At 42.6% G+C, this 21,454-nt stretch overlaps 1 protein-coding gene across 1 annotated transcript in view; it reads left to right on the forward strand.

Annotated features, from left to right (window-relative positions):
* Positions 1 to 21,454, forward strand: part of LOC121552132 (nesprin-2-like) — a 236,291-nt gene that overhangs the window by 3,179 nt on the left and 211,658 nt on the right. Inside the window, exon 2 of the mRNA XM_045211261.1 lies at positions 14,982 to 15,123. Coding sequence (XP_045067196.1) covers positions 15,036 to 15,123 — 88 coding nt within the window. The 5' untranslated portion in view covers positions 14,982 to 15,035. The remainder of the gene's footprint in view (positions 1 to 14,981; positions 15,124 to 21,454) is intronic.

The raw sequence follows: 21,454 nt of genomic DNA on the forward strand, positions 1-21,454 counted from the left end.
AGACAATTGAGACATGGATTGTGTATGTGTGCCATTCAGAGGGTGGATGGGCAAGACGAAAGATTTAAGTGCCTTTGAATGGGTTATGGTAGTAGGTGCCAGGCGCACCGGTTTGAGTGTGTAAAGAACTGCAACGCTGCTGGGTTTTTCTCCTTCCGTGTGTATCAAGAATGGTTCACCACCCAAAGGACTCTGTATATGACTCTGGGTTGACCGTAACAGTGCTGACGATTTCATCTTGAATCAGCCATAAATCCCCTTGTGACAGGAGGAATTGAAGCGTGTGTGCAACAGGGAGGGGCAAATGAATTCAAGCTTCACAAACAAATTGAAATTGTGGAAACATTTCTAGCCTGTCTATATATTGCTAACAGGATTGACATGTTATGCTCGACCTGCTCAATTTTCATCCACAAAACAACAGAAAATGTCTAAAAAGAGTTGAACCAGCTCACCTGCTTTTACACTATTATTTGACTATTAGATGTTCAATGTTTATTTTGTTAAAATATTTTAATAGGAATAGTTTCACCATATTAAAACGAAAGTTCAGTTCATGTAACAGGGTTGACATTAGAATGAGCGACAGGTTTTTTCTTACCTTAAAGTGAATCACTAACACAGGAGGTAGGTGGCACCTTAATTGGGGAGGACGGGCTCGTGGTAATGGCTGGAGCGGAATCAGTGGAAAGGTATCAACAACATCAAACATATGTGTTTGATGCCATTCCATTCGCTGTGTTCCAGCCATTATCATGAGCCGTCCTCCCCTCAGCAGCATCCACTGATCACTAATGACATGAAATAAATAATAATCTTCAGAAATGACCTTTTCAAAGCAACAAAATAACTAGGGCTTTACAATGATGGTGAGAACTTGGGAAAATGTTGGGGTTAAGTGCGTTAAAATCTTTCTAGAAGTCACAGAGGATGCAGAGAGGGAAGTGTCAAAATGCTGAATTTTGGCAATTTAGCAAGTCTTTATTCATATTAAATTGAATTTTCCATGTTGTCACTTCGTTTAATATAACAGGCTTTTAAAATTGAATGTTTGTGCACAATGTCTACTTAAAATATAAAAGAGACGCAAAAGGCACTCTTTTCGTTGGACAACCCTACTGTGTTTAACAAACGGACAGACAGTAACCATTTGTTTACATTACAAATCATGTTTCGGTGCATTGGTGAATATGTTCTGTTTGTCTTAAAGCATGTGCGCGAGATATAGAGTGTGTATCCGTGACTAACCAGTATGTAGCATGAAATCTTTCCCCAAGACCCGCCCAGGATTGTGCTGGCGAGTGCAATGGGAGGAAAAGGAAACCGCAAACAAAATCAGTGCCTCACAAAAGTTTCACCACTTGCTATTTCTCAGTTAAATACAATAAAATAATTAGGCCTTATTTTACTCCACAATTCCCCACAATTCCCCACAGTGCTATTATTACTATTTTGTCATTACTTTATTTTGTTACTTTTTTCCTCTAAAGCTGTCTTTCCTAAACTTGTATGGATATTAAAGCCATCTTATCCTGTTTTGAGGGGGCAGTTTTAAAACCAAATATCGCAAGCACTCAGAAGATTATTTTTTGCTAAAGCCCAACACTTAAATCACATCTTTGTAACGAATGATCCCATCCAACGGATTTGTTTCTGCATGCCTGCGTTGCTTGTGTGTGTGTGTGTGTCTGCATGCGGTTATGGTGACTCATACAGTAATTTTTTCCAGCTTGCCTAATCCACCACACCTATCAGGTCTGAGAGAGAACAGGGTTGAAACTTGTCCCTGGAGCAGTCTGGTCTTGCTGTGATGTTAGCTGCTCGACCCAGTAGGTGGAATCAACAGTGTTCCTGAATCCTGACCTTTGCCTATTATGATTGTGTGACTTGAAGCATTGATGTAGGGTTACAGCAATCAGTAGGGTTACATACAATAATTGCATTTGTTCTGGTTTGACTGGGATAAAGGGTGGACAGAGATTGCACTTTTCTGAATATTCCATTGGTTCCATTTAATGGGGCAAGCTAAATCGAGCACACCTTGTGTATTGTAAAAGTATTTGACAGTTGTATTTGCCCCAATCAGGGTAAAGAAGGCAGTAGGTGCAGTGCAGGCATACAACTGTACAGTGGGTAAATGGAGTTGTGCCAGGTAGTGATACATGTGAAGTGACTTCCAATATAAATATAATGCATGTTTTATGGGCATATTAAATTATACAACCCAAGCTGTGTGCACTGTTCATAAAATGATGCATAAAACTAAACCACTGGGGTAAAACGGTCATATTACACTACCAATAATAATAGCACACTCCCCCAACATCTGAGCCAGTGGGACATTGACAACGAACAGTGCGTTTGAAAGAGGCAGCTTTTCCTGTGCCATCCCACTGAGCACACACTGGTTGAATCAACGTTGTTTCCACGTCATTTCAATTAAATTATGTTGAACCAACGTGGACTAGACTTTGAATTGATGTCTGTGTCCAGTGGGATGTGCCATGTCACATTCGTGCACCTCTCCGTAAACATGAACCCTATACTAGACCCCAAGCTGCAAAAAAACACAATGCATGTTTTGATATCAGTGGTGGTCGGTGCCGTTTAAGATGATGGAGGACGATATTTTTTTTAATGAGCATGGCCTTATTTCTATTACAGTATATTAGATGACTGTCATTCATATTCCATTCACCCAGCTCAATGTAACTACATGATACTCGAATTTTCCCTAAACCCATCATGAGGTTGCTACAACCTAGCCTATGAATGAAAGTTTACAACGTAGGTGCACAGGTCGAGAGAAATTTGAGTAATCAAGGTGACAGACATTGACACATTCAATACCACATTACACAATCTTGCCTGCATCTAGCGGATCTAGGGTGTAATCATTAGTCCAACAGTTGCAAACAAGAGTTTCTATTGGACAAATTCAGGTATGTTTATCCGCGTTTCATTTCGTTTGCTTCCGTTTAAAACATTTTTTCAACAGAATTGGTGGAATGAATACAACCCTGATCACACGCAAACACAGTTCACTTTCATAGCAGCCACATACAAACAGCATGAGCCCTTTGATCGTTGGATAATACTTTCTCGCATCTACGCGAGGTCAAACCATCATAACTGCTAACCGCTACACACAGCCTACATCGTTGTCACAATATTAGCTAACGTCAAGTCAACATAGCTACTAGAACTAACCCGTTAGTATACCCGCTACAATCATGTAGTACAGTGTACAGTTAGCAAGCAGTTTAGCAGTTACACTGGTGGGCTCCGGTTGCAATAAATTAATAAAACCAAAACCTTACCTTGACTTGGAAGAGTTCCAGTGTTGGATAGCCATAGCAAGCTAGGTAACATAGCTTCCCTCTCTGTTTGAGCTGGGTGTTTGAGTAGGCTAAACTAGCTAGCTGCATTCGCTAGCTAAGTAAGTGAAAGTGAAATAAATACAAACTATAGCTCTCTCTCTCTCTCTCTCTTGCTTTTCCTTCATTTTTGAATAAATTAATTTGTTCAAAACTGTTCAACTATTGTCATTTTCTCTCTTTGAGTCAACTACTCACCACATTTTATGCACTGCATTGTTGGCTAGCTGTAGCTTATGCTTTCAGTACTAGATTCAGTTTGTAGAAGTGGGTACGAACCACAAGTCTCCTAGGTTTTGTATTGAAGTCAATGTACCCAGAGGAGGACGGAAGCTGTCCTCCGGCTGGATAAGAGTGTCTGCTAAATGTCTGCTAAATGATGTAAATGTACACAACGGTGCTACCCTACAGAGCGCAGTTGAGGCTACTGTAGGCCTTCATTGCAAAACAGTGTGTTTTAATCAATTATTTGGTGACATTAATATACACTGCTCAAAAAAATAAAGGGAACACTTAATCAACACATCCTAGATCTGAATGAATGAAATAATCTTATTAAATACTTTTTTCTTTACATAGTTGAATGTGCTGACAACAAAATCACACAAAAATGATCAATGGAAATCAAATTTATCAACCCATGGAGGTCTGGATTTGGAGTCACCCTCAAAATTAAAGTGGAAAACCACACTACAGGCTGATCCAACTTTGATGTAATGTCCTTAAAACAAGTCAAAATGAGGCTCAGTAGTGTGTGTGGCCTCCACGTGCCTGTATGACCTCCCTACAATGCCTGGGCATGCTCCTGATGAGGTGACGGATGGTCTCCTGAGGGATCTCCTCCCAGACCTGGACTAAAGCATCCGCCAACTCCTGGACAGTCTGTGGTGCAACGTTGCGTTGGTGGATGGAGCGAGACATGATGTCCCAGATGTGCTCAATTGGATTCAGGTCTGGGGAACGGGCGGGCCAGTCCATAGCATCAATGCCTTCCTCTTGCAGGAACTGCTGACACACTCCAGCCATATGAGGTCTATCATTGTCTTGCATTAGGAGGAACCCAGGGCCAACCGCACCAGCATATGGTCTCACAAGGGGTCTGAGGATCTCATCTCGGTACCTAATGGCAGTCAGGCTACCTCTGGCGAGCACATGGAGGGCTGTGCGGCCCCCCAAAGAAATGCCACCCCACACCATGACTGACCCACCGCCAAACCGGTCATGCTGGAGGATGTTGCAGGCAGCAGAACGTTCTCCACGGCGTCTCCAGACTCTGTCACGTCTGTCACATGCTCAGTGTGAACCTGCTTTCATCTGTGAAGAGCACAGGGCGCCAGTGGCGAATTTGCCAATCTTGCTGTTCTCTGGCAAATGCCAAACGCCCTGCACGGTGTTGGGCTGTAAGCACAACCCCCACCTGTGGACGTCGGGCCCTCATACCACCCTCATGGAGTCTGTTTCTGACCGTTTGAGCAGACACATGCACATTTGTGGCCTGCTGGAGGTCATTTTGCAGGGCTCTGGCAGTGCTCCTCCTGCTCCTCCTTGCACAAAGGCGGAGGTAGCGGTCCTGCTGCTGGGATGTTGCCCTCCTACGGCCTCCTCCACGTCTCCTGATGTACTGGCCTGTCTCCTGGTAGCGCCTCCATGCTCTGGACACTACGCTGACAGACACAGCAAACCTTCTTGCCACAGCTCGCATTGATGTGCCATCCTGGACGAGCTGCACTACCTGAGCCACTTGTGTGGGTTGTAGACTCCGTCTCATGCTACCACTAGAGTGAAAGCACCGCCAGCATTCAAAAGTGACCAAAACATCAGCCAGGAAGCATAGGAACTGAGAAGTGGTCTGTGGTCACCACCTGCAGAACCACTTCTTTATTGGGGGTGTCTTGCTAATTGCCTATAATTTCCACCTGTTGTCTATTCCATTTGCACAACAGCATGTGAAATGTATTGTCAATCAGTGTTGCTTCCTAAGTGGACTGTTTGATTTCACAGAAGTGTGATTGACTTGGAGTTACATTGTGTTGTTTAAGTGTTCCCTTTATTTTTTGAGCAGTGTATTTAGCATAGTTTATCTAAAAAGGATCACTTTTGAAATGTTTCACTGTTTTTATGAAATTTATTGAGGAGGTGTGCCCTCCCCTTCCTCCTCTGAGGAGCCTCCACTGTTTGATATATTATTGCTTAACAAGGGCTTATGAGATTTACAGAGGGGATATGCAGTGCTAAATACTCAAAGGGCTGCCACTGGGCCGACACTGTTTGTGTTACTCGGATATCTGTTCCATTAGTCCGGACTCTGTCACCTGGAAGTCTGTTTTTAACTTAGTAGGAGGACATGACTGGTACAACGAAATTACTGGTATAAGAAATGTGGTGGAAACTCAATAGCCCATGCCTCCACCAAGCCAATGCTTATAGATTTGTGGGAAGTAGGGAACAAGTGCATTGGTATGCACCCCAGGTTGTCACATGACATGACAAAGCTATAAATAGGTAGATCAGCATAAACGATAGACCTCTATCTGCCATTGATAAAAGGTACCCTCGGCCTGCACGCAGATTGGAGCAGGAGCTCGGCTGGAGATCAACGATATTATGTCCTATTTCTGGGCACCACCACAGATTCCTGGCACGTCGCTGTGTGTGTGCGTGTGTGTTTGTGGGTGTGTGCCCTGACATGCTTCATAGGATCAGACCTTTGGGCAGAGACAGTTTTTCCACCTCTGATGTTAGCCTGACAAATCAATGTTTGTGTGGGTGTGTGCGCGTGTGTGTTTGTGTGTGTGTGCGCGTGTGTGCGCGTGTTCAAAGCACATTAATAGGACAGCTGCCTGCAAGGCTACCTGTTTCCAGCCACATAGACAGGCAGCTGACCGTCCAATTTTGTCTCCTCACCATAGTGACACAAGAAAACACTGGCCACCACACACAACAAGGGCACACATTCCAACATGCCAATATGTTACTTCATGTGGGTAACTCTGTATGTCACCTACTCACTAGTATTTGTGATTGAGCAGTGAGCACCCGTTGTGGGCGTAGTAGTTATATGTTTATCTAGCTTGTAGCACATGTCATTGTGTAAACTGACACTGATTATGGCCACATGACTGAAACGTGTGTTATTTTATGTTATGACTCACACTTTTTTATTTGTGCATATGTCATTTAATATTACTCACCATTTCTCACTGTTTGTTTCTGAGGGTCTTTTATCACTCCAGTTAAAGCATTGTGCAAGTTTTTTCTCCTTTAGGATGCATGCCTATATACACGCTGTGGATTATATGTAAAATAATAATCAGACATTTACAAATGTTTTAGAAACTCCAGCTGGTAAACAAACAATTTCCACGGTGTAAAAAACATTTGAAGAAATCTTGCACTGGATTTTGTGTATGAATTTTACACATAAATAAAGTTAACTGTGTGCTTTTAACCTACAGGTTTGTATGCAGGCACTGGTAGTTTTGTCTGCGTGAAAAGTTGCTTATTTTCGCAAAATCAGTATGCACATGCACTCAACACTCCTTACACAAGTCTTTGGATTGCTGCACATACCTACAGTGCCTTCGGAAAGTATTCAGACCCCTTGACTTTTACCACATTTTGTTATGTTACAGCCTTATTCTAAAATTTATTAAATAATAAATAAAATTCTCAGCAATCTATACACAATACCCCATAATGATGAAGTGAAAACAGGTTTTTAGAAATCTTTGCACATTTATTAAAAATAAAAAACAGAAATACCTTATTTACATAAGTATTCAGACCCTTTGATATGAGACTGTAAATTGAGCTCAGGTGCATCCTGTTTCCACTGATCATCCTTGAGATGTTTCTACAACTTGATTGGAGTCCACTTGTGGTAAATTCAATTGATTGGACATGATTTGGAAAGGTGCACACCTGTCTATATAAGGTCCCACAGTTGACAGTGCATGTCAGAACAAAAACCAAGCCATGAGGTCGAAGGAATTGTCCGTAGAGCTCCGAGACAGGATTGTGGCGAGGCACAGATCTGGGGAAGGGTACCAAAAACTTTCTGCAGCATTGAAGGACCCCAAGAACACAGGGGCCTCCATCATTCTTAAATGGAAGACGTTTGGAACCACCAAGACTCTTCCTAGAGCTGGATGCAACTGAGCAATCGGGGGAGAAGGGCCTTGGTCAGGGAGGTGAACAAGAACCCGATTGTCACTCTGACAGAGCTCTAGAGTTCCTCTGTGGAGATGGGAGAACCTTCCAGAAGGCCAACCATCTCTGCAGCACTCCACCAATCAGGCCTTTATGGTAGAGTGGCCAGACGGAAGCCACTCCCCAGTAAAAGGCACATGACAGCCGGCTTGGAGTTTGCCAAAAGGCACCTAAAGACTCTCAGACCATGAGAAACAAGATTCTCTGGTCTGATGAAACCAAGATTGAAATATTTGGCCTGAATGACAAGCATCATGTCTGGAGGAAACATAAATAATATAATAATAATATGCCATTTAGCAGACGCTTTTATCCAAAGCGACTTACAGTCATGCGTGCATACATTTTTGTGTATGGGTGGTCCCGGGGATCGAACCCACTACCTTGGCGTTACAAGCGCCGTGCTCTACCAGCTGAGCTACAGAGGACGTGGCACCATCCCTACGGTGAAGCATGGTGGTGGCAGCATCATGCCGTGGGGATGTTTTTCAGCGGCAGGGACTGGGAGACTAGTCAGGATCAAGGCAGAGATGAACGGAGCAAAGTACAGAGAGATCCTTGATGAAAACCTGCTCCAGAGCGCTCAGGACCTCAGACTGGGGACGAAGGTTCACCTTCCAACAGGGCAATGACTCTAAGCACACAGCCATGACAACGCAGGAGTGGCTTCAGGACAAGTCTCTGAATGTCCTTGAGTGGCCAAGCCAGAGCCCAGACTTGAACCCGATCGAACAGCTCTGGAGAGACCTGAAAATAGCTGTGCTGTGCAGCAACGCTCACCATCCAACCTGACAGAGTTTGAGAGGATCTGTAGAGAAGAATGGAAGATACTCCCCAAATACAGGTGTGTCAAGCTTGTAGCGTCATACCCAAGAAGATTTGAGGCTGTAATCGCTGCCAAAGGTACTTCAGCAAAGTACTGAGGAAAGGGTCTGAATACTTATGTAAATGTGATATTTCATTAAAAAAAATGTTTTTATAAATTAGCAAACATTTCTAAAAACCAGTTTTTGCATTGTCATTATGGGCTATTCTGTGTAGATTGATGAGGGAATTTTTTTAGAATAAGGCTGAAACTCCTTAGAATGGCAGGAACCTAGGAAGAAACCTAGGGAGGAACTATGTTATATATTCAGTACCAGTCAAATGTTTGGACACACCTACTCATTCAAGGGTTTTTCTTTATTTTTACTATTTTCTACATTGTAGAATAATAGTGAAGACATCAAAACTATGAAATAACACATATGGAATCATGTAGTAACCAAAAAAGAGTTAAACAAATGAAATATATTTTAGATTTTAGATTCTTCAAAGTAGCCTTTGCCTTGATGACAGCTTTGCACAGTCTTAGAATTAAAAAAAAACTGCTTCACCTGGAATGCTTTTCCAACAGTCTTGGAGTTCCCACATATGCTGAGCACTTGTTGGCTGCTTTTCCTTCACTGCGGTCCAACTCATCCCAAACCATCTCAATTTGGTTGAGGTCGGGGGATTGTGGAAGCTTTGGTAGCCATGCTGGTTAAGTGTGCCTTGAATTCTAAATAAATCACAGACAGTGTCACCAGCCAAGCACACCCACACCTTAACACCTCCTCCATGCTTTACGGTGGGAAATACACATGCAGAGATCATCCGTTCACCCACACTGTGTCTCACAAAGACACGGCGGTTGGAAACAAAAATCTCCAATTTGGACTCCAGACCAAAGGACAAAATTCCACCGGTCTAATGTCCATTGCTCGTGTTTCTTGGCCCAAGCAAGTCTCTTCTTCTTATAACTCTAAAGAACATATCCTCTGCAGCAGAGGTAACTCTGGGTCTTCCATTCCTCTGGCTGTCCTCATGAGTGCCAGTTTCATCATAGCGCTTGATGGTTTTTGCGACTGCACTTGAAGAAACTTTCAAAGTTCTTGAAATGTTCTGTATTGACTGACCTTCATGTCTTAAAGTAATGATGGACTGTTCTTTCTCTTTGCTTATTTGAGCACCTTGTCACAACACAACTAAATGGCTCAAATGCATTAAGAAGGAACGAAATTCCACAAATTAACTTTTAAGAAGGCACACCTATTAATTGAAATGCATTCCAGGTGACTATCTCATGAAGCTGGTTGAGAGAATGCCAAGAGTGTGCAAAGCTGTCATCAAGGCAAAGGGTGGCTATTTGAAGGATCTCAAATATAAAATATATTTTGATTTGTTTAACACTTTTTTGGTTACTACGTGATTCCATATGTGTTATTTCATAGTTTTGATGTCTTCACTATTATTTTACAATGTAGAAAATAGTAAAAAATAAAGAAAAACCCTGGAATGAGTAGGTGTGTCCAAACCTTTGACTGGTGCTGTATATATACAGTATATATTTACAAAAATATATATGGGGGATTGGAAATGATGCAGAGAATTACATTGATGGAAGCTACTATCTATCTGCGATATTAAAGCTGATAATAATTTTTAAAAAGCATGGGTTAGCTTTTCTGCATACTTTTTTTTACAAAACGGTTCAGACTTTTGCAATGTTACTGTCACGATCGTTCATTAACGAGAAGGACCAAGGCGCAGCGTGATATGTATTCATATTTAATTACGTACTGAACACACAACAAAACAACAAACGAACCGTGAAGTCCAAGGTAGACAAAATAACATACCTCACACGGAACAAGATCCCACACAGACTGGTGCCAAACGGCTGCCTAAGTATGGTCCCCAATCAGAGACAACGAGCTACAGCTGCCTCTGATTGGGAACCACCCTGGCCAACATACAGTGGGGAGAACAAGTATTTGATACACTGCCGATTTTGCAGGTTTTCCTACTTACAAAGCATGTAGAGGTCTGTAATTTTTATCATAGGTACACTTCAACTGTGAGAGACGCAATCTAAAACAAAAATCCAGAAAATCACATTGTATGATTTTTAAGTAATAATTTGCATTTTATTGCATGACATAAGTATTTGATCACCTACCAACCAGTAAGAATTCCGGCTCTCACAGACCTGTTAGTTTTTCTTTAAGAAGCCCTCCTGTTCTCCACTCATTACCTGTATTAACTGCACCTGTTTGAACTCGTTACCTGTAGAAAAGACACCTGTCCACACACTCAATCAAACAGACTCTAACCTCTCCACAATGGCCAAGACCAGAGAGCTGTGTAAGGACATCAGGGATAAAATTGTAGATCTGCACAAGGCTGGGATGGGCTACAGGCCAATAGGCAAGCAGCTTGGTGAGAAGGCAACAACTGTTGGCGCAATTATTAGAAAATGGAAGAAGTTCAAGATGACGGTCAATCACCCTTGGTCTGGGGCTCCATGCAAGATCTCACCTCGTGGGGCATCAATGATCATGAGGGAAGGTGAGGGATCAGCCCAGAACTACATGGCAGGACCTGGTCAATGACCTGAAGAGAGCTGGGACCACAGTCTCAAAGAAAACCATTAGTAACACACTACGCCGTCATGGATTAAAATCCTGCAGCGCACGCAAGGTCCCCCTGCTCAAGCCAGCGCATGTCCAGGCCCATCTGAAGTTTGCCAATGACCATCTGGATGATCCAGAGCAGGAATGGGAGAAGGTCATGTGGTCTGATGCGACAAAAATAGAGCTTTTTGGTCAAAACTCCACTCGCCGTGTTTGGAGGAAGAAGAAGGATGAGTACAACCCCAAGAACACCATCCCAACCGTGAAGCATGGAGGTGGAAACATCATTCTTTGGGGATGCTTTTCTGCAAAGGGGACAGGACGACTGCACCGTATTGAGGGGAGGATGGATGGGGCCATGTATCGCGAGATCTTGGCCAACAACCTCCTTCCCTCAGTAAGAGCATTGAAGATGGGTCGTGGCTGGGTCTTCCAGCATGACAACGACCCGAAACACACAGCCAGGGCAACTAAGGAGTGGCTCCTTAAGAAGCATCTCAAGGTCCTGGAGTGGCCTAGCCAGTCTCCAGACCTGATCCCAATAGAACATATTTGGAGGGAGCTGAAAGTCCGTGTTGCCCAGCGACAGCCCCGAAACCTGAAGGATCTGGAGAAGGTCTGTATGGAGGAGTGGGCCAAAATCCCTGCTGCAGTGTGTGCAAACCTGGTCAAGACCTACAGGAAACGTATGATCTCTGTAATTGCAAACAAAGGTTTCTGTACCAAATATTAAGTTCTGCTTTTCTGATGTATCAAATACTTATGTCATGCAATAAAATGCAAATTAATTACTTAAAAATTATACAATGTGATTTTCTGGATTTTTGTTTTAGATTGCGTCTCTCACAGTTGAAGTGTACCTATGATAAAAATGACAGACCTCTACATGCTTTGTAAGTAGGAAAACCTGCAAAATCAGCAGTGTATCAAATACTTGTTCTCCCCACTGTAGATCTAAACGATCTAGAACCTAAACATAGAAATAAACACAACACGAAATATACACACCCTGACTCAACAAATAACCGTCCCCTGAGTCAGGGCGTGACAGTTACGAAGATGGAAAAAAGCTTCTCTTGAAATGTTTTTTTATATGTTAGTCAAAAGAGAGATCAGAGTGCAGAGTAACGTTGAGGTCCTTCACATTTTAATTTGAGACGACTGTACAACCAATGAGATTCATTGTCAGATCCGACAGCAGATATAATTTGTTTCTTGGGACCTAGAACTAGCATCTCTGTTTTGTCTGAGTTTAAAAGTAAAAAAACATTGTCCACTTACTTATGTCTGAAACACAGGCTTCCAGTGTGGGCAATTTTGGGGCTTCATCATGTTTCATTGTTACGTTTGCATAAGCAAACTTAACACATCAAATAGCAAATGACCACCTTGGAGCTTTAAATGACATTCACGGTTCGATTTGGTCATCTGTTATTAGATGCATTCAGTTTTCAAGATTCGTTGTGGTCATTTCTACAGCTGAATTCTGGCACAAATTTGCTTCCATATGAGGTCCAGCAGCAGGGTGCGAATTAAAGGGGTTCAGCTCCCCTGAATGAGATGTTAGCTCCCCTAAGAAAAAAAGGGCAAATTAAGTCAGAGAGGTTTGGGTAGTTCTCCTTAAAAAAAAAGGGCAAATTCAGCCAGAGAAATTAGGGTAGTTCCCCTTACCTCTTTGGTGTTCACACGTCTGAAAGGACTGGATAGGTGTAAGCAATAGATGGCCCCACCTAGTTCTCCAATAGGCTAAGTGGTGCTTTGTGGACCATGTACATGAAAGGGGGCGGTCCTACGAGCAGGGGACAGGGGTTGAAATGGAACTAGGACAAGGAGGAAGAAGATTCTGAATGACCAGATCCATGATTCATGATAAATGATATCAGTGCACGTCACTGTAGCTTACAGTGGGGGAAAAAAGTATTTAGTCAGCCACCAATTGTGCAAGTTCTCCCACTTAAAAAGATGAGAGAGGCCTGTAATTTTCATCATAGGTACACGTCAACTATGACAGACAAATTGAGAAAAAATTTCCAGAAAATCACATTGTAGGATTTTTAATGAATTTATTTGCAAATTATGGTGGAAAATAAGTATTTGGTCACCTACAAACAAGCAAGATTTCTGGCTCTCACAGACCTGTAACTTCTTCTTTAAGAGGCTCCTCTGTCCTCCACTCGTTACCTGTATTAATGGCACCTGTTTGAACTTGTTATCAGTATAAAAGACACCTGTCCACAACCTCAAACAGTCACACTCCAAACTCCACTTTGGCCAAGACCAAAGAGCTGTCAAAGGACACCAGAAACAAAATTGTAGACCTGCACCAGGATGGGAAGACTGAATCTGCAATAGGTAAGCAGCTGGGTTTGAAGAAATCAACTGTGGGAGCAATTATTAGGAAATGGAAGACATACAAGACCACTGATAATCTCCCTCGATCTGGGGCTCCACGCAAGATCTCACCCCGTGGGGTCAAAATGATCACAAGAACGGTGAGCAAAAATCCCAGAACCACACAGGGGGACCTAGTGAATGACCTGCAGAGAGCTGGGACCAAAGTAACAAAGCCTACCATCAGTAACACACTACGCCGCCAGGGACTCAAATCCTGCAGTGCCAGACGTGTCCCCCTGCTTAAGCCAGTACATGTCCAGGCCCGTCTGAAGTTTGCTAGAGTGCATTTGGATGATCCAGAAGAGGATTGGGAGAATGTCATATGGTCAGATGAAACCAAAATATAACTTTTTGGTAAAAACTCAACTCGTCGTGTTTGGAGGACAAAGAATGCTGAGTTGCATCCAAAGAACACCATACCTACTGTGAAGCATGGGTGTGGAAACATCATGCTTTGGGGCAGTTTTTCTGCAAAGGGACCAGGACGACTGATCCGTGTAAAGGAAAGAATGAATGGGGCCATGTATCGTGAGATTTTGAGTGAAAACCTCCTTCCATCAGCAAGGGCATTGAAGATGAAACGTGGCTGGGTCTTTCAGCATGACAATGATCCCAAACACACCGCCCGGGCAACGAAGGAGTGGCTTCGTAAGAAGCATTTCAAGGTCCTGGAGTGGCCTAGCCAGTCACCAGATCTCAACCCCATAGAAAATCTTTGGAGGGAGTTGAAAGTCCGTGTTGCCCAGCGACAGCCCCAAAACATCACTGCTCTAGAGGAGATCTGCATGGAGGAATGGGCCAAAATACCAGCAACAGTGTGTGAAAACCTTGTGAAGACTTACAGAAAACGTTTGACCTGTGTCATTGCCAACAAAGGGTATATAACTATTATTATTATTATTATTTATTATTATAACAAAGTATTGAGAAACTTTTGTTATTGACCAAATACTTATTTTCCACCATAATTTGCAAATAAATTCATTAAAAATCCTACAATGTGTTTTTATGGATTTTTTTTCTCATTTTGTCTGTCATAGTTGACGTGTACCTATGATGAAAATTACAGGCCTCTCTCATCTTTTTAAGTGGGAGAACTTGCACAATTGGTGGCTGACTAAATACTTGTGTCACACAACACATAGGCTGTTACTCTTTCTTTTGGACAAAGATTTATAGCCAGATACGTGTTTCCACTGTTGATCCTATGTGTATATGTTTTTTTTGTACTTAAGCTATGTTAGTATGTACCTGTATATTGTTGAATGTTTTGTAATCTTTCTGCTCATATGTGGATTGTTGTTCAGCTTGCTGCAACTCGTATTGTATTAAACTTCATTTATTTGACCTGCTGTTGCTACTGTATATTCTTGGGACTTGGGAGTTTTCACAGTGGTGACACCATGTCTATTTAATGTACTACTGGTACACAGTTTGTGTACACAGTACTCTCCTCGGAGCCCACTAGGTTGACGTGTGTGTGTGGGTGTGATTAATGAAAGTGTGTTATATACAGTAAATATAATTCAGATTATTTATTGTCCTGTATGCCTTGCTATCTCAACAGAGCACCAGCATGCTGCCAGGACTCACCTGGTGATCGGTTCCCCACTCAGGAGATATGGCGTCAGGGCTAAACCCAGAGGAAGCCCCCCTGGACGATGGAGTCATCCCCTTGGACATTGATAACGTCCACATGCTACTGCAAGGTCAGTCCACAGACAGAAGGGGGAACCCAGACACGTCACAGGGGCTGTAAAGCTGAAGCATCCGTTCAGAATGTTTTCCTACCACCAAATATGGTAGTGAGAGGAAGTCCAGTCGCGGGTAGTGGGAGAGGATGGAACTAGGTGAAATTGGGCCGACATTCTGCAAATTTTCTCATCGATGAAATATATGATCTCAATAAAGTTTTCTGTTCCCAAAACTAGAATCTCTTATGAACACAGTGCACAAGTTTTATAGACTTGACACTTTGCCAAAGTTTTTAAAAATGGCGTTGTTTAGGAGTGCAAGGTCAAACTGAGTAGGCGTTCCCTAACTGAAAAATACAAATACATGCTACAACGCGCAAATAGGATCTCGCTAGCTCGTGCTTGGGTTTGCCCACCTCCTTGCTTGTTCTGCCCACTATGCTTCATTTCTCCCACTGTTAACGACACAGATGAACTATCTTGGGTTAGTTATAAATATCTTTGGTCAGCCTCTCTGTCTTGACCCTTAACCCACAGTGATGTGAGACTCAAATTAGTCAAATTATATTTAGTATAAAATATACTGTACTGAACAAAAATATAAACGCAATATGTAAAGTGTTGGTCCCATGTTTCATGAGCTGAAATAAAAGATCCCAGAAATGTTCCATACGAACAAAAAGCTTACTTCTCTCAAATTTTGTGCACAAATTTGTTTACGTCCCTGTTAGTGAGCATTTCTCATTTGCCAAGATAATCCATCCACCTGACAGGTGTGGCATATCAAGAAGCTGATTAAACAGCATGATCATTACACAGGTGCACCTTGTGCTGGGGACAAGAAAAGGCCACTCTAAAATGTGCAGTTTTGTCACACAACACAATGCTACAGATGTCTCAAGTGTTGAGGGAGCGTGCAATTCGCATGCTGACTGCAGGAATGTCCACCGGAGCTGTTGCAAGATAATTTAATGTAAATTTTTCTACCATAAGCCACCTCCAACTTATTGTTAGAGAATTTGGCAGTACCTCTAACCGGCCTCACAACCGCAGACCACGTGTGGGCTTCTTAACCTGCGGGATCATCTGAGACCAGCCACTCGGACAGCTGATAAAAATTTCTGCACAAACTGTCAGAAACCGTCTCAGGGAAGCTCATCTGCATGCTCGTTGTCCTCACCAGGGTCTTGACCTGACTGCAGTTCAGCGTCGTAACCGACTTCACTGGGCAAATGCTCACCCTCAATGGCCACTGGCACGTTGGAGAAGTGTGCTCTTCACGAATGAATCCCGGTTTTAACTGTACCGGGCAGATGCGTGTATGGCATCGTGTGGGCGAGCGGTTTGCTGATGTCAACATTGTGAACAGAGTGCCACATGGTGGCGGTGGGGTAATGGTATGGGCAGGCAGGCATAAGCTACGGACAACGAACACAATTGCATTTTAACGATGGCAATTTGAATGATACTGTGACGAGATCCTGAGGTCCATTGTTGTGCCATTCATCCACCGCCATCACCTCATGTTTCAGCATGATAATGCACGGCCCCATGTCGCAAGGATCTGTACACAATTCATGGAAGCTGAAAATGTCCCAGTTTTTCCTGGGACATACTCACCAGACATGTCACCCCATTGAGCATGTTTGGGATGCTCAGGAACGACACGTACGACAGCGTTTTACAGTTCCCCCAAATATCCAGCAACTTCGCACAGCCATTGAAGAGGAGTGGGACAACATTCCACAGGCCACAATCAACAGCCTGATCAACGGGGGTCACACCAGGTACTGGCTGGTTTTCTTATCTACGTTCCTACCTTTTTTTAAAGGTATCTGTGACCAACATGCATATCTGTATTCCAAGTCATGTGAAATCCACAGTTTAGGGCCTAATTACTGTATTTCAGTTGACTGATTTCCTTATATTATACAATTGCTAAATCTTCTCTCCGCCCCATGGCAAAATGTGTAGAATTGCAGCAAACTTGCTTTAAAACGGCAACATTTTCTCTATACCCCATGGCAAAATGTGTAGAATTGCATGAAAGTGGGGGGCCTCTAAAATGTTTTGCTCACAATATGTGTGTGTGGGGGGGAGGGGTATGGATGTGGGTACGCAGACCCGCGAGCAACTGTGGCCCCTCATGATGAGTTCAGATTTTTTGGGGCCTCCACTCTCATCAAAATTGCCCAGCCCTGACAAACATTATTTAATTCCCCCTTGACACTACACCTCAGTGAGAAAAGTGGAATTACTATCATATTACTTATACCGATCCAATTTGTTCAGTGCCCAGGGATGATGGGTTGTTTCTGGACAGGGCTGAAGTCACACGTTTATCACTGTTTCATACATCGCCAATAAAGACCAAGCCCCTATGCCAATACTTTCTTGTAGAGCTCAAAGCATTGGATTGGTGTAAGCAATATGGCAATACCTTGCTTTCTGATAGATCTAATTTTCATCTTATACCCATCCACTCCTCTCAGATACTGTAGATCTCTCACTGCCTAGAGATGAAGGTTAGGGGTGGCTCTCTCTCTCGCTCTCTCTCTCTCTCTCTCTCTCGCTCTCTCTCGCTCTCTTTCTCGCTCTCTCTCGCTCGCTCTCTCTCTTTCTAGCTAATTTATCTTCAGTGTGGTCTAGACTCGGCCCAAGCAGACACTGCTCGCTGTCACATGGTTGCCAGGCTACGAGGAATTTGCTATGACCACGAAGTGGTCGGTGTGTGGGGATAGTCATTCTGAGTCACGGTTGTCTAAGGTGACCTTTGTGTCTAAGGTGACATCATTTTTCATTTATTTCACCTTTTTTTATACAGGTATGTCAATTAACAACAAATTCTTATTTACAATGACGACCTAGCAAACAGCAATAAACAACACATCAATAAACAACAATTACACAATACAACAATGACAATACATATCTATATACACAATACATAAAAAGCAAACACGAAAAGCAAAACACATTCTTCAGTAAAACGGCCCTCTAACATCCGACTGAATTGCCCTATGGGCACCAAATCCACCAACTTTAAGGACTTTTGGAGATCATTCCACATGATGCAACAGTTCCTTCTGCATATTGAATTTCAATGTCTAAGGGCTTCCGTGAAGATTTATTGCTGGTCAAGGCTACTGGATGCTGTTTTCTGGTAGCCATCTTAAATACATCTCTCTCTTTCTATACACAGTTTGTGGATATAGTAGCAAAGCTCGAGGCTGACTTTGTTATGGGACCTGTAAGGCTGGTGGTAGAAACACTCAGGAAGCAGGGATGCGGAATCTTTATGAAGACTTTTTATCAAGACATGTGGTTGCAAAAAGTGAAAACAAAACCTGCTGTGGTTGAACAACCAGCTGAGAGAAGGGAGCCAGGTGTTCAGGTTGGAATCCATCCATAAACTCATCCCAAACCAGAAGTGCATTCATTAGTGCAAATCGTAAAATCTAAACATTTTGCAACGGAAAGCATTTTGCAACAAAATCTAGTGTTCCTTATTGGACAAATTCAGGTAGGTCCCTCCCCGTTACAGCCCATTTGCTTCTGTTTGGTTCCTAGTGAATACACCCCAGGTTGAGCCATGGCAAATTAGGCCCTTTCTCGATCTGGGTATACTGACCTAAGGTCATTTTCGCATTTTTCCTCCAGGGGGAAAAATGTGAAAATGACCTTAGGTCAGTATCTAGGAGCAACTTCAACTGCTTTTAAATCTTTACCTGTATGACAGGCAAACCACTGGGGTTTCTGCCATAACCGGCTTTATACAAACAAGCAAGAGTGCCATTGTTATGCTTTGCTTTCTTAGACAAACACTGACTGGGAAATAACTTCAGCTACTGTATATTTATGGTTATGCACTATGGAGTCATACACTCTTGTAAAGCTTGAGCTTCCCATGCAATGTTGTGCCACTGTCAAACAACTGAAAGTTTGACAGTTTTCTAATAATGGTTGGATGGCTCAAAAGGTTAATGGCTGTTGTTGATGCAATAAAAGTGTTGAGTCGCTGGGTCTGAAATATTTCTGGTTGTTAATGGAGTGGAACTGAAGTTAAAGGTAGACTCAGCCTCATTGCCACGAGCAGCACCGCAGATATTGAGATGAGCGAGATGGAAGACTTCGCTCTCACACAGTCACACACAGTATCTGTGTATGTGCACAGGTTTGCTTCACGCTGTTCACAGCGTGGTAGCCAGGCCACCAAAACAGCGGAGAAGTTGTACCCACTATGCTGTTTACTTTCTGCATCTACATCATATCGCTGAGTCTAGCTTTAAGAGTGCTCTATGTTTGGTGGAAGGGGCCGTATACACTAAGCGTCTCAAAAAGTCATAGGAATCCTGTTAAAACCTGTTTTAAGATAACAAATAAGTTTTCAAATGTTTTATGCAACATTATTGGCAAGTAATTTGATGCCTACTGAGCCAAAGCTATTTAGAGTTGTTAAACGGTTGTGTTGATATAACAGTAATTGCCTATTATACAAATTCTGCTTTTAACAGCCATCAGAATTGATAAAAAAAACGTATTAGTCAAAAATTATATCAAACGTTTTACCATTGCAATGTTTGATGGTTGAGGCGTGTTATAGAATTCACAGCTGGCGATGCTTCATTGCGATTGGTTATTCCTCATCATTTGCAACAATGCCAATGAGCGTTATCACTCTTTCCTTTGCGATACCTCAAACGGTCATGATTACCAGGTGAGAAACTTTTATGAGTTGATTTTACTCCTGGCTCAGAGTGTCTGGGCAGTGTCTTAACATCATCCTAAAATCTACTCTGAGCTGGGAGTGCTTTATTGTATTAAAACGGGTTTTAACAGGATTCCTAGGACCTTTTCTGGGATGTCTTGTAGATATGGGCCCTGGTCTGGGGACTACGTGGTGCAGTTCTTTGCACCCCCTTTGCCTGTGTGTGCCCACCTATAACCGCAGCCATCCTCTGGACCTGGTTATTACCAAGTGGCTTTCTATTGACATATCCTCTATTGTTGATGTTGCTTTGTCTGATCTCCACTGTGTATTTTTTTTTACTACTACCAGGGTAATACTGTGCTAACACATTATTAAGAAAAGCTATCTTACCTCTGAAGTTGCTACAGATTGTATTGAGTGTATGAACAATACTCCATCACCTATTCTGCCCTCCTCTTGTGATGATTTAGTTAATAACTTCACTAGCAGATTAAGGGCAACCATTGATGCCATAGCTCCAGTAAAGTTGAAAAAAGCCACATCCAAACGGAGAGCCCATTGGATGAGTGAGGAAACTAATTAATGAAAGAGAAATTGAAGAAGGCAGAGCGGAAGTGGAGAAAGTCAAAGTTGCAGAACCATTATGATATTCTGAGAGAACAAATTGGCATATACAGTACCAGTCAAAAGTTTGGACACACCTACTCATTCCAAGGTTTTTCTTTATTTTTACTCTTTTCTACATTGTATAATAATAGTGAAGATATCAAAGCTATGAAATAACACATATGGAATCATGTAGTAACCAAGAAAATGTTAAACAACTCAAAATATATGTTATATTTGAGATTCTTCAAACCAGCCACCCTTTGCCTTGATGACAGCTTTGCACACACTTGGCAATCTCTCAACCAGCTTCATGAGGTAGTCACATGGAATGCATTAAAAGTCAATTTGTGGAATTTCTTTCCTTCTTAATTTTTTGAGCCAATCAGCTGTGTTGTGACAAGGTAGGGGTGGTATACAGAAGATAGCCCAATTTGGTAAAAGACCAAGTCCATATTATGGCAAGAACAGCTCAGATAAGTGAAGAGAAACGACAGTCCATCATTACTTTAACATTTACATTTTTTGTTTTACATTTTAGTCATTTAGCAGACGCTCTTATCCAGAGCGACTTAGAGTTAGTGAATGCATACGTTTTATTAATTTTTTTCATACTGGCCCCCCGTGGGAAATGAACCCACATCCCTGCCGGCCAAACCCTCCCCTACCTTGGACGACGCTGGACCAATTGTGCGCCGCTCTTGGGTCTCCCGGTTGCGGCCGGCTGCGACAGAGCCTGGACTCGAACCAGGATCTCTAGTGGCACAGCTAGCACTGCGATGCAGTGCCTTAGACCACTGCGCCACTCCAACCTTTAAGACATGAAGGTCAGTCAATACGGAAAATGTCAAGAACTTTGAAAGTTTCTTCAAGTGCAGTCGCAAAAACCATCAAGCGCTATGATGAAACTGTCTCTCATGAGGACCGCCACAGGAATGGAAGACCCAGAGTTACCTCTGCTGCAGAGGATAAGTTCATTAGAGTTATTAGCCTCAGAAATTGTAGCCCAAATAAATGCTTCACAGAGTG

The sequence above is a fragment of the Coregonus clupeaformis genome, chromosome 36 (genome assembly GCF_020615455.1).
Source record: "Coregonus clupeaformis isolate EN_2021a chromosome 36, ASM2061545v1, whole genome shotgun sequence".
Taxonomy (NCBI): Eukaryota; Metazoa; Chordata; class Actinopteri; order Salmoniformes; family Salmonidae; genus Coregonus; species Coregonus clupeaformis.